This window comes from Bombina bombina, chromosome 4, assembly GCF_027579735.1.
Source record: "Bombina bombina isolate aBomBom1 chromosome 4, aBomBom1.pri, whole genome shotgun sequence".
Taxonomy (NCBI): Eukaryota; Metazoa; Chordata; class Amphibia; order Anura; family Bombinatoridae; genus Bombina; species Bombina bombina.
In genome coordinates, this window is record NC_069502.1 from 1,076,046,563 (window position 1) to 1,076,060,269 (window position 13,707).

A 13,707-nucleotide genomic window follows, 5' to 3' on the forward strand; every position below is an offset into this window, starting at 1 on the left:
GCTAATTTTATGAAGGTTGATACGTCTAGAGCCTTTAAAAAACAGCCTGCATGCGATTCCAGTAGGAGGCCTTCCTAAAATATTTACTATCAACCCCCCCCGGGTAAAACAGGTACACTTATCGCTGATTCACTATGGAGGAGTTCTATGTAACTATACATAACCTACTGGCAGAACTCGAAACCAAGGCAGAGCAGAGATTTCAGGACCTCATGGCCTTTGTTAAAGATGGCCGCGCTGAGGAAGGAGTTGATAATTCCAAGCATCAGGAAGCAGATACATCCACATCAAGCCCAAACTTACCGGTTATAAGTCTGACACCGGAACCGCACCCTGAGACCTTGCATCTGGTCTTGACCTGCGCAAGTCCGAAAGCAAGCATAGAAGATTCAGCCCAGTCTAACCTGCTTACCTCAGCTTTAGCGGTGACCTCCAACGTGAGGCCCGTGTCTATTATCTTGTATGGGGATCCTGGTTATGGGGGTACGGCCGGCTCCCGTGACTGGATATGGGATAATACCCGTGATCCTCATCCACATGGAAGATATGTTTTGGCGGTACTAAGATGGGGGAGCTCACCGGACTTCTGCAAAGGTACTTTTTTCTTGCTGGGTGAGGCAGCCTTACCACAGTCTTGGAAGGTCTTAGTTACACGCCAGGATTCAACAGCTATGAATCGCTCTGGAATTGGCTAGTGGAGGATGAACGATCGCAGTAGCACTCAGAACTGAACTATAATAAGCATATCTTTTCTAAGTGTTTGAGTAACACAAATTGGTCACTTAAAGAGACAAAAGCAAGTTATATACATCAATGGTACCTGATACACTTATCTTGGTATTACGTTAGCATGTATCCCCCACCTGGGGCGAATTAACAGTTTATTTCTAATGTGTAGTCTGCTCTATGTAATGTTATCTATTGTTTTTATAATCCATATCAGTTAGAGTTCTGACATAGTATGCGCACACCAAGTTTTTTTCTTCATAGTTAGGATGATTAAAGGGATGAATTACTAAATACAGGGAAGGCATAACCAACCTCCTACTGAAACTAGTATGTATATATTTTTTATCTAATACGCTGGGTCAAATATCCATGACTCTCCAGAAGATTTATTGGGTAACAATGTATAATATAGATATCATTTATCTAGATGTGTCCTTCACCTATTATGCCTTTTTCTTTGCTAAGGTTCAGCTAGCTCATAAATGCACAAACTAGGCTTTCTTGTATTACAAATGCGCTTTATTTAATTCCTGGTCCGCTCAAACAAGGAGAAGGTGTGTAGGCAATGATGTGTAATTTTCTATAACATTGGGACCTCTAAGCCAATATTTAATTGGACATTTTGCAAGTGAGACATGACATGTTAATTTGTGGGAGCTGTAACTAGTTCAAATATTTCAAGAGGGAGACAAACTATTTAAGGCTGGTTATATTTACTTTTGTTTCCCATACCCACCTTCTTTGACTTTATTACCAAGTCACCTATAACTGAAAATAGGTAGCCTAAACATTTATGTATATACTCCTCCTATCCTACAGTCTCAATCCTCATTTTCCTTTGTATGTCACTCCTGTATTTTATGTGAATAATTTTATCATATTATGCTAATATCAGCATTATTAGTAGTCAAGACTTTCTCTTCTACATTCGCACCTATCAGCAACATCTGGAAGGTCATATTTTTTATGAATCTTTATTTCTATATTCACTTAGTATGGTGAATTATTGGGCGGTATTAATCCGCCTCCTGCTACTATAGATTTGTGCCCCCCTTGCTAGTTGTTATTATGCTAAGCAGGCTAGATTAAAATATCATATCAGACAGTATCTCATGACAAAGAGGCACTACAGCTTTCACAACAAATATAATAAAAAACTAAGGTATCAAACCAGATTATCCTATTTGCATAAAGGATGACTGTTATAATTCGTTATGATTGTTATATATTAGTGTGACTAACCAATTTTTGGGTAATTTGCTGGCGTGACATTTTTTCGTATTAGTCATCCTCCATTAAGGATTGGTCTTGTAATGAGGAAATGGTATTTCTGTGTATATGTCATACATGTTGTACAACTAATTACCTTTAATAAAAAACTTTGATTTAAAAAAAAAAAAAAAATTTCATCCTAACCGGATAAAATAAAATGACAGGCAACCCGAGGGTTAACGCCCAAGAAGAACAGAAATATCCGCAGGACCAGCCTAACGGAAACCCTGTTTTCCAACAAAACTGGGAAGGATCTCGATAGCAAGATTTAAAGGAGATTACTTCATCCCCCATGACTAATGAGGTGACCCATTAGAAGGAGGAGACTGATGAGTCCCATAACCGAGAAGGTTAGGGTCCCGAAACAGCTCAAAAACGTGTCCGAGTAGAACACGAAGGCGAGCCAGTCTGTAAAGAAAGGCACAACACTCAAGAACAGTTACACTCGCAGGGAACTGCACATGCCCTCCTGTGGCAAAGACCTGGGGCAATCAGGCACGAACACAATTGCAAATAAACATCTGGACTTTGTAGACGTGCAAGCGCCAAAAGTATGTAAAAGCGAAAACGTGCCACAACCTCCGGGGGGAACAATCCACCCTCCAATGAGGAAAAACAATCTGGGTTACCCGCATGTGTAGTAGTAGGGAGCGGTAGGTGAACTCGCCTCCCGGAGGACAGAGCCCCCCCCCCAGGCGGATGGCTCAGCAGTCCCTTGAATCCCAGAGCCTGAGGAACAAGGCGCTCTAGAACGGCTTAAAGAACATAACTGACTGACCTGAGACAATGGGGCCAAGACTTTAAAAAAAAAAAAAGCTAAAGACCCACCTCTTCCATCAGGCATTCAGTCCGCTTATCTGACCTTCAGAAACTCCTAACTTTTATGTCTTATGTTGGTATATTTGTAAAGTGCTTTGAGTCTCACAGGGAGAAAAGCGCTATATAAATCGCAAATTATTATTATAATTTGCATTCATCACAGGACGAAGAATCTGAATCAGAAAGTTGAACAATCTCCACATCAGCATCCTCCATAACTGGATAAAGGATACCAAAAAAATGGACTAAATATAAAACAATTTTAAACGGCACCTGACACCCACAATGGCTGGGGCACTCACCACCTCCTATGAACCAGACCCCAGAGGACTAGATTTCTCCGTCGCCACACAGTCAGGAAAGCGGACATGGGAGACAAGAACGTAAACAAGCCCGTAAGGTCACGTCACTTTGAAAGGCCGTTATGTTTCAAAAGCCACAAGCCCAGTTAACACTACACATAAGCAGATTGAATCACATAAACATGATTAAAAAAACATAATTTATGCTTACCTGATAAATTCCTTTCTTCTGTAGTGTGATCAGTCCACGGGTCATCATTACTTCTGGGATATTAACTGCTCCCCTACAGGAAGTGCAAGAGGATTCACCCAGCAGAGCTGCATATAGCTCCTCCCCTCTACGTCACTCCCAGTCATTCGACCAAGGACCAACGAGAAAGGAAAAGCCAAGGGTGAAGTGGTGACTGGAGTATAAATTAAAAAATATTTACCTGCCTTAAAAACAGGGCGGGCCGTGGACTGATCACACTACAGAAGAAAGGAATTTATCAGGTAAGCATAAATTATGTTTTCTTCTGTTAAGTGTGATCAGTCCACGGGTCATCATTACTTCTGGGATACCAATACCAAAGCAAAAGTACACGGATGACGGGAGGGATAGGCAGACTCTTTATACAGAAGGAACCACTGCCTGAAGAACCTTTCTCCCAAAAATAGCCTCCGATGAAGCAAAGGTGTCAAATTTGTAAAATTTGGAAAAAGTATGAAGCGAAGACCAAGTTGCAGCCTTGCAAATCTGTTCAACAGAGGCCTCATTCTTGAAGGCCCAAGTGGAAGCCACAGCTCTAGTAGAATGAGCTGTAATTCTTTCAGGGGGCTGCTGTCCAGCAGTCTCATAAGCTAAACGAATTATGCTACGAAGCCAAAAAGAAAGAGAGGTAGCGGAAGCTTTTTGACCTCTCCTCTGCCCAGAGTAAATGACAAACAGAGAAGACGTTTGTCGGAATTCCTTAGTTGCCTGCAAGTAAAATTTTAGAGCCCGGACTACATCCAGGTTGTGCAGTAGACGTTCCTTCTTTGAAGAAGGATTTGGGCATAAAGAAGGAACAACAATCTCTTGATTGATATTCCTGTTAGTAACTACCTTAGGTAAGAACCCAGGTTTAGTACGCAGGACTACCTTATCCGAATGAAAAATCAAATAAGGAGAATCACAATGTAAGGCTGATAATTCAGAGACTCTTCGAGCCGAGGAAATAGCCATTAAAAATAGAACTTTCCAAGATAACAACTTTATATCAATGGAATGAAGGGGTTCAAACGGAACGCCCTGTAAAACATTAAGAACAAGGTTTAAACTCCATGGTGGAGCAACAGTTTTAAACACAGGCTTAATCCTGGCCAAAGCCTGACAAAAAGCCTGGACGTCAGGAACTTCTGACAGACGTTTGTGTAACAGAATGGACAGAGCTGAGATCTGTCCCTTTAATGAACTAGCAGATAAACCCTTTTCTAAACCTTCTTGTAGAAAAGACAATATCCTAGGAATCCTAACCTTACTCCAAGAGTAACCTTTGGATTCACACCAATGTAGGTATTTACGCCATATCTTATGGTAAATCTTTCTGGTAACAGGTTTCCTAGTCTGTATTAAGGTACTAATAACTGACTCAGAAAACCCACGTCTTGATAAAATTAAGCGTTCAATTTCCAAGCAGTCAGCTTCAGAGAAGTTAGATTTTGATGTTTGAAGGGACCCTGTATCAGAAGGTCCTGTTTCAGAGGTAGAGACCAAGGCGGACAGGATGACATGTCCACCAGGTCTGCATACCAAGTCCTGCGTGGCCACGCAGGTGCTATTAGAATCACTGATGCTCTCTCTTGTTTGATTCTGGCTATCAATCGAGGAAGCAACGGGAAGGGTGGAAACACGTAAGCCATCCTGAAGTCCCAAGGTGCTGTCAGAGCATCTATCAGGACTGCTCCTGGATCCCTGGATCTGGACCCGTAACGAGGAAGCTTGGCGTTCTGTCGAGACGCCATGAGATCTATCTCTGGTTTGCCCCAACGTCGAAGTATTTGGGCAAAGACCTCCGGATGAAGTTCCCACTCCCCCGGATGAAAAGTCTGACGACTTAAGAAATCCGCCTCCCAGTTCTCCACTCCCGGGATGTGGATTGCTGACAGGTGGCAAGAGTGAGACTCTGCCCAGCGAATTATCTTTGATACTTCCATCATAGCTAGGGAGCTTCTTGTCCCTCCCTGATGGTTGATGTAAGCTACAGTCGTGATGTTGTCCGACTGAAACCTGATGAACCCCCGAGTTGTCAACTGGGGCCAAGCCAGGAGGGCATTGAGAACTGCTCTCAATTCCAGAATGTTTATTGGCAGGAGACTCTCCTCCTGACTCCATAGTCCCTGAGCCTTCAGGGAATTCCAGACGGCACCCCAACCTAGAAGGCTGGCGTCTGTTGTTACAATTGTCCAGTCTGGTCTGCTGAATGGCATCCCCCTGGACAGGTGTGGCCGAGAAAGCCACCATAGAAGAGAATTTCTGGTCTCTTGATCCAGATTCAGAGAAGGGGATAAGTCTGAGTAATCCCCATTCCACTGACCTAGCATGCACAGTTGCAGTGGTCTGAGGTGTAAGCGTGCAAAGGGTACTATGTCCATTGCCGCTACCATTAAGCCGATTACCTCCATACATTGAGCCACTGACGGGTGTTGAATGGAATGAAGAGTGCGGCAAGCACTTTGAAGTCTTGATAGCCTGTCCTCTGTCAGGTAAATCTTCATTTCTACAGAATCTATAAGAGTCCCCAGGAAGGGAACTCTTGTGAGTGGAACGAGTGAACTTTTCTTTTCGTTCACCTTCCATCCATGTGACCTTAGAAATGCCAGCACTAACTCTGTATGAGATTTGGCAGTTTGAAAGCTTGAAGCTTGTATCAGAATGTCGTCTAGGTATGGAGTACTGACCCTCTTGGATCATAGGTAAAATTGTCCGAATAGTCTCCATCTTGAACGATGGAACTCTTAGGAATTTGTTTAGGATCTTTAAGTCCAGGATTGGTCTGAAAGTTCCCTCTTTTTTGGGAACCACAAACAGATTTGAGTAAAACCCCTGTCCCTGTTCCGATCGTGGAACTGGATGGATTACTCCCATTAACAAGAGCTCTTGTACGCAGCGTAGAAAAGCCTCTTTCTTTGTCTGGATTGTTGACAATCTTGACAGATGAAATCTCTCTCTTGGAGGAGAGTATTTGAAGTCCAGAAGGTATCCCTGAGATATTATCTCTAGCGCCCAGGGATCCTGAACATCTCTTGCCCAAGCCTGGGCGAAGAGAGAAAGTCTGCCCCCCACTAGATCCGATCCCGGATCGGGGGCCCTCAATTCATGCTGTTTTGGGGGCAGCAGCAGGTTTCCTAGTCTGCTTGCCCTTGTTCCAGGACTGGTTAGGTTTCCAGCCTTGTCTGTAGCGAGCAACAGCTCCTTCCTGTTTTGGTGCAGAGGAAGTTGATGCTGCTCCTGCTTTGAAATTACGAAAGGAACGAAAACTAGACTGTCTAGTCTTGGCTTTGGCTTTGTCCTGAGGCAGGGCATGGCCTTTACCTCCTGTAATGTCAGCGATAATCTCTTTCAACCCGGGCCCGAATAAGGTCTGCCCTTTGAAAGGTATATTAAGCAATTTAGACTTAGAAGTAACATCAGCTGACCAGGATTTTAGCCACAGCGCCCTGCGTGCCTGAATGGCGAATCCTGAATTCTTCGCCGTAAGTTTAGTAAGATGTACTACGGCCTCCGAAATGAATGAATTAGCTAGTTTAAGGACTCTAAGCCTGTCCGTAATGTCGTCCAGAGTAGCTGAACCAATGTTCTCTTCCAGAGACTCAATCCAGAATGCCGCTGCAGCCGTGATCGGCGCAATGCATGCAAGGGGTTGCAATATAAAACCTTGTTGAACAAACATTTTCTTAAGGTAACCCTCTAACTTTTTATCCATTGGATCTGAAAAAGCACAGCTATCCTCCACCGGGATAGTGGTACGCTTAGCTAAAGTAGAAACTGCTCCCTCCACCTTAGGGACCGTTTGCCATAAGTCCCTTGTGGTGGCGTCTATTGGAAACATTTTTCTAAATATCGGAGGGGGTGAGAACGGCACACCGGGTCTATCCCACTCCTTAGTAACAATTTCAGTAAGTCTCTTAGGTATAGGAAAAACCTCAGTACTCGTCGGTACCGCAAAATATTTATCCAACCTACACATTTTCTCTGGTATTGCAACTGTGTTACAATCATTCAGAGCCGCTAACACCTCCCCTAGTAATACACGGAGGTTTTCCAGTTTAATTTTAAAATTTGAAATATCTGAATCCAGTCTGTTTGGATCAGAACCGTCACCCACAGAATGAAGTTCTCCGTCCTCATGTTCTGCCACCTGTGACGCAGTGTCTGACATGGCCCTAATATTATCAGCGCACTCTGTTCTCACCCCAGAGTGATCACGCTTACCTTTTAGTTCTGGTAATTTAGCCAAAACTTCAGTCATAACAGTAGCCATATCCTGTAATGTGATTTGTAATGGCCGCCCAGCTGTACTCGGCGCTACAATATCACGCACCTCCCTCTGAGCGGGAGATGTAGGTACTGACACGTGAGGCGAGTTAGTCGGCATAACTCTCCCCTCGTTGTTTGGTGAAATTTGTTCAATTTGTACAGATTGATTTTTATTTAAAGTAGCATCAATACAGTTAGTACATAAATTTCTATTGGGCTCCACTTTGGCATTGCAACAAATGACACAGGTATCATCTTCTGAATCAGACATGTTTAACACACTAGCAAATAAACTTGCAACTTAGAAATACAATTCAAATAGAATAATATTAAAACGTACTGTGCCTTTAAGAAGCACAGAAGATCTATGACAGTTAAAAATTAATAAATTGAAACAGTTATAGCCTCAATCCTTGTAAACAACACAACTTTAGCAAAGGTTTAATCCCATTAGCAAAGATAACAATTTCTGAAAGCAGGAAACAAATTACAGAATAAAAGTTTTTATTTCAGTCAAACTATAATTCTCACAGCTCTGCTGAGAGAAATTACCTCCCTCAAAATAAGTTTTGAAGACCCCTGAGCTCTGTAGAGATGAACCAGATCATGCAGGGAATACAATGAGTTGCTGACTGAAATATTTGATGCATAGTAAAAGCGCCCCTCCCCCACACACACAGCAGTGAGGGAGAACAGAAACTGACAGAAAAAACAGATTTAAGCAACTGCCAAGTGGAAAAATGGTGCCCAAACATTTATTCACTCAGTACCTCAGTAAATGAAAACTATTTTACATTCCAGCAAAAACGTTAAACATAATCTCTAGTTATTAAACAGCTTTATGTCTTTCTTACAGTGTAATTCTAGTGAAGTACCATTCTCCCAGAATACTGAAGTGTAAAGTATACATACATGACATTATATCGGTATGGCAGGATTTTCTCATCAATTCCATTGTCAGAAAATAAAAACTGCTACATACCTCTATGCAGATTCATCTGCCCGCTGTCCCCTGATCTGAAGTTTACCTCACTCCTCAGATGGCCGAGAACAGCAATATGATCTTAACTACTCCGGCTAAAATCATAGCAAAACTCTGGTAGATTCTTCCTCAAACTCTGCCAGAGAGGTAATAACACACTCCGGTGCTATTTTAAAATAACAAACTTTTGATTGAAGATATAAAACTAAGTATAATCACCATAGTCCTCTCACACGACCTATCTAGTTGCTGGGTGCAAGAGAATGACTGGGAGTGACGTAGAGGGGAGGAGCTATATGCAGCTCTGCTGGGTGAATCCTCTTGCACTTCCTGTAGGGGAGCAGTTAATATCCCAGAAGTAATGATGACCCGTGGACTGATCACACTTAACAGAAGAAAACCCTGTTCAATAATCCCCCATCAGGAGATATTAACCCTTGATTTCAAGATACTAAAGGAGTCCCACTGAGACCCTGCATTTTTCATGTGAGTTCGCATGAAAAAATGAGTTACAGTACACATCATGAAGAAGTAAAATTAAACGATCTTACCGGAATCTACGCCGTGGAACAGGAACACGGCCCTTCAAGTGTAACGGATAGTAGCCTCGCCTCTGCCATGGACTTGAGAGAAGAAAGCAGGCAGCGAAGCGAAGTTAGACAACACCGATTGCTTGTGGAGTTGTTAAAATGAGTCGGGATGGTTTCGCAAAAAGACTTCCTGCATCATCCAAACCCTCACCGAGAGACTGACAGGATTACTTAAAACTCCCGTCCTATGTCGAAGAGTACTACCCTCCATAAGAGACAAAAACAAACTTCTGACACTTCTCTGCCAACCTCCTGGGACTAAAGGCAAAGAATGACTGGGAGATGAGGAAGTGGGAGAAGTATTTAAGCCTTTGGCTGGGGTGTGTCTGCCTCCACCTGGTGGCCAGGTTTTTATTTCCCAAAAGCAATGAATGCAGCTGTGGACAATTTCCATTTATGAAGAAAAATGTAATATTACACATAGCTAAAACATGCGAGGGGTCATAAGAAAATATCTAAATTATTAACATAATTAATATTTTCCTTACCAGAAGAGATGCTAATGATTTCTTTTACAATGGCATTCTGAGCCTCCTCATATTCTTCTCGCGCTCTCATATACTCTTCATTAAAGGCACTCAACTTACTGTTTAAAAAAAAACAAAACACAAATAATTTTGACTGATAATTAAAAGATCCCAATAAAGCAACTTATGAAATTAATTTTGTATTTAAATACTAGGACTGAATTAAACAGTACAATTTCATGCCCCTGTGTAGCATTTACCAAAACAAAGACTGGACTCTTTTTACAAAGCAGAACATAACCCTGGATCTTAAAAGCCCCACATTTTTAGGTATGTGTAAGACTCCTCCCTTCCTGCTACAATCGATTCTGGTTAAAAAGATGGAAATGAAAGGGAGGAATGTTTGGTGAAGACTCCACGGGGGGGGGGGGGGGAACAAACAATTGTAATATTTGTTAGTTAGATATTTATCTGTTAAAGCCAAAATAAATCAAACAAACAGTAGAATACAAAAACGGAAAAAGAAAACAAAAAGTATCAGTAATCATGCTACAAAGAAAAAAACTATCTAGAAGCATCCACAGAAAAACATACAAATGTGGCCTCAGCAGAAGCACATATATCCAATCTATAGTGCTTCACGAGCATTTGACGAGTACTCCAAAATGCTGATTTACAGATGCTCTCTCAGTACAGATGTCTGATTCAGCTGCCAAAGGAGGGAAAACCAGCTTTGGCCAAAATGCTTTACTAAAACAGTACTGCAGTATTATGTAATAAATCACACCTACATTTAACCCCTTAATGACAACTGACGTACCAGGTACGTCATGCATTAACAAGTAGTTAATGACAATGGATGTACCTGGTACGTCAGTTGTCTAGGAGAGTGCTGGAAGCGATCGCAATCGCTTCCAGCAGCTCTCAGGGTATTGCAGTGATGCCTCCATATGGAGGCATCCTGCAATACCTTTTTAGAAGACTCCGATGCAGAGAGGGCCACTCTGTGGCCCTCTCTGCACCGGTAGTTCGTTGGTGGGTGGGAGCGCAACAGGGAGGTGGGTGGGCGGCCCATCGCTATCCGGCATCCGGTTCCTAGAAGTGCAATGTGCACGCCGGGTGCCGGGAGCGTGCGGGGGGGGGCGCGCGCGCGCATTAGCTGGCCACTGACACCAATGAGGGAAGAGGGGGGGGGGGAAAGATTTTTTTTTTAAATCATATAAAAGGATCTGGGAGGGGGGTAGGGGTATTGTGGGGGACTGCTACACTACAGAAAACCCCCCAAAAAAGAAAAAAATACTTTTGTTTTTGTGCAAATTGGGTACTGGCAGACAGCTGCCAGTACCCAAGATGGCCGCAATTAGATAGGGGAGAGGGTTAGAGAGCTGGGGGGGGGGATCATGGAGGTTGGGGCTAAGGCAGGAGTCCATCACAGCTAAAATATTTTATTTTTTTTATAAAAAAAAAAAAACAAAACTCCTTTTATTTAGTACTGGCAGACTTTCTGCCAGTACTTAAGATGGCGGGGACATTTGTGGGGTGGGGGAGGGAAGAGAGCTGTTTGGGAGGGATCAGGGGGTGGGATGTGTCAGGTGGGAGGCTGATCTCTACCCTAAAGCTAAAACTAACCCTGCAAGCTCCCTACAACCTACCTAATTAACCCCTTCACTGCTGGGCATAATTTACGTGTGGTGCGCAGCAGCATTTAGCGGCCTTCTAATTACAAAAAAGCAATGCCAAAGCCATATAAGTCTGCTATTTCTGAACAAAGGGGATCCCAAAGAAGCTTTTACAACAATTTGTGCCATAATAGCACAAGCTGTTTGTAAATAATTTCAGTGAGAAACCTAAAATTGTGAAAAATGTAAAGTTTTTTTTTTATTTGCTCGCATTTGGCGGTGAAATGGTGGAATAAAATATACCAAAATGTGCCTAGATCAATACTTTGGGTTGTCTTCTAACAAAAAATATATACATGTCAAGGGATATTCAGGGATTCCTGACAGATATCAGGGTTCCAATGTAACTAGCGCTAATTTTGAAAAAAAGTGGTTTGGAAATAGCGAAGTGCTACTTGTATTTATGGCCCTATAACTTGCAAAAAAAGCTAAGAACATGTAAACATTGGGTATTTCTAAACTCAGGATAAAATTTAGAAACTATTTAGCATGGGTGTTTTTTGGTGATTGTAGATGTGTAACAGATTTTGGGGGTCAAAGTTAGAAAAAGTGTGTTTTTTTCCATTTTTTCCTCATATTTTATTATTTTTTTTGTAGTAAATTATAAGACATGATGAAAATAATGGTATCTTTAGAAAGTCCATTTAATGGCGAGAAAAACGGTATATAATATGTGTGGGTACAGTAAATGAGTAAGAGGAAAATTACAGCTAAGCACAAACACTGCAGAAATGTAAAAATAGCCATTGTCATTAAGGGTAAGAAAATTGAAAAATGGTCCGGTCATTAAGGGGTTAAATAAAAAAGTTAAAAAGGTTGAGAAGAAATTGTATGGAAGAAATTGCGAAATTAAGGGACAATGATAATGTTACCCCTTTTAATGTTTTCCCAATTATCAATTTTATCTGCCAAAACGTATCAAATAGTTTAAAAATAGCTCCTTTGCCTTTATTTTGCCATTAGATATGTTTTTGAACGTTGTAATCACCACTGAAAAGGAGTACTGCAATATTCTCTATAGAAAACATAATTTATGTAAGAACTTACCTGATAAATTAATTTCTTTCATATTAGCAAGAGTCCATGAGCTAGTGACGTATGGGATATACATTCCTACCAGGAGGAGCAAAGTTTCCCAAACCTCAAAATGCCTATAAATACACCCCTCACCACACCCACAATTCAGTTTAACGAATAGCCAAGAAGTGGGGTGATAAAAAAGTGCGAAAGCATATAAAATAAGGAATTGGAATAATTGTGCTTTATACAAAAATCATAGCCACCACAAAAAAGGGCGGGCCTCATGGACTCTTGTTAATATGAAAGAAATGAATTTATCAGGTAAGTTCTTACATAAATTATGTTTTCTTTCATGTAATTAGCAAGAGTCCATGAGCTAGTGACGCATGGGATAATGATTACCCAAGATGTGGATCTTTCCACGCAAGAGTCACTAGAGAGGGAGGGATAAAATAAAGACAGCCAATTCCTGCTGAAAAAAATCCACACCCAAAATAAAGTTTAAAGAAAAACATAAGCAGAAGATTCAAACTGAAACCGCTGCCTGAAGTACTTTTCTACCAAAAACTGCTTCAGAAGAAGAAAATACATCAAAATGGTAGAATTTAGTAAAAGTATGCAAAGAGGACCAAGTTGCTGCTTTGCAAATCTGATCAATCGAAGCTTCATTCCTAAACGCCCAGGAAGTAGAAACTGACCTAGTAGAATGAGCTGTAATCCTTTGAGGCGGAGTTTTACCCGACTCAACATAGGCAAGATGAATTAAAGATTTCAACCAAGATGCCAAAGAAATGGCAGAAGCTTTCTGGCCTTTTCAAGAACCGGAAAAGATAACAAATAAACTAGAAGTCTTTCGGAAAGACTTAGTAGCTTCAACATAATATTTCAAAGCTCTAACAACATCCAAAGAATGCAACGATTTCTCCTTAGAATTCTTAGGATTAGGACATAATGAAGGAACCACAATTTCTCTACTAATGTTGTTGGAATTCACAACTTTAGGTAAAAATTCAAAAGAAGTTCGCAACACCGCCTTATCCTGATGAAAAATCAGAAAAGGAGACTCACAAGAAAGAGCAGATAATTCAGAAACTCTTCTGGCAGAAGAGATTGCCAAAAGGAACAAAACTTTACAAGAAAGTAATTTAATGTCCAATGAATGCATAGGTTCAAACGGAGGAGCTTGAAGAGCCCCCAGAACCAAATTCAAACTCCAAGGTGGAGAAATTGACTTAATGACAGGTTTTATACGAACCAAAGCTTGTACAAAACAATGAATATCAGGAAGATTAGCAATCTTTCTGTGAAAAAGAACAGAAAGAGCAGAGATTTGTCCTTTCAAAGAACTT

General features: G+C 41.4%; 1 protein-coding gene across 1 annotated transcript in view; it reads right to left on the reverse strand.

Annotated features, from left to right (window-relative positions):
• MSH2 (mutS homolog 2) overlaps positions 1 to 13,707 on the reverse strand; it is a gene marked incomplete in the record, with an annotated part of 816,329 nt that overhangs the window by 216,110 nt on the left and 586,512 nt on the right. The window contains 1 exon segment of the mRNA XM_053712233.1: positions 9,681 to 9,778. Within this exon segment, the coding sequence (XP_053568208.1) occupies positions 9,681 to 9,778 (98 nt within the window).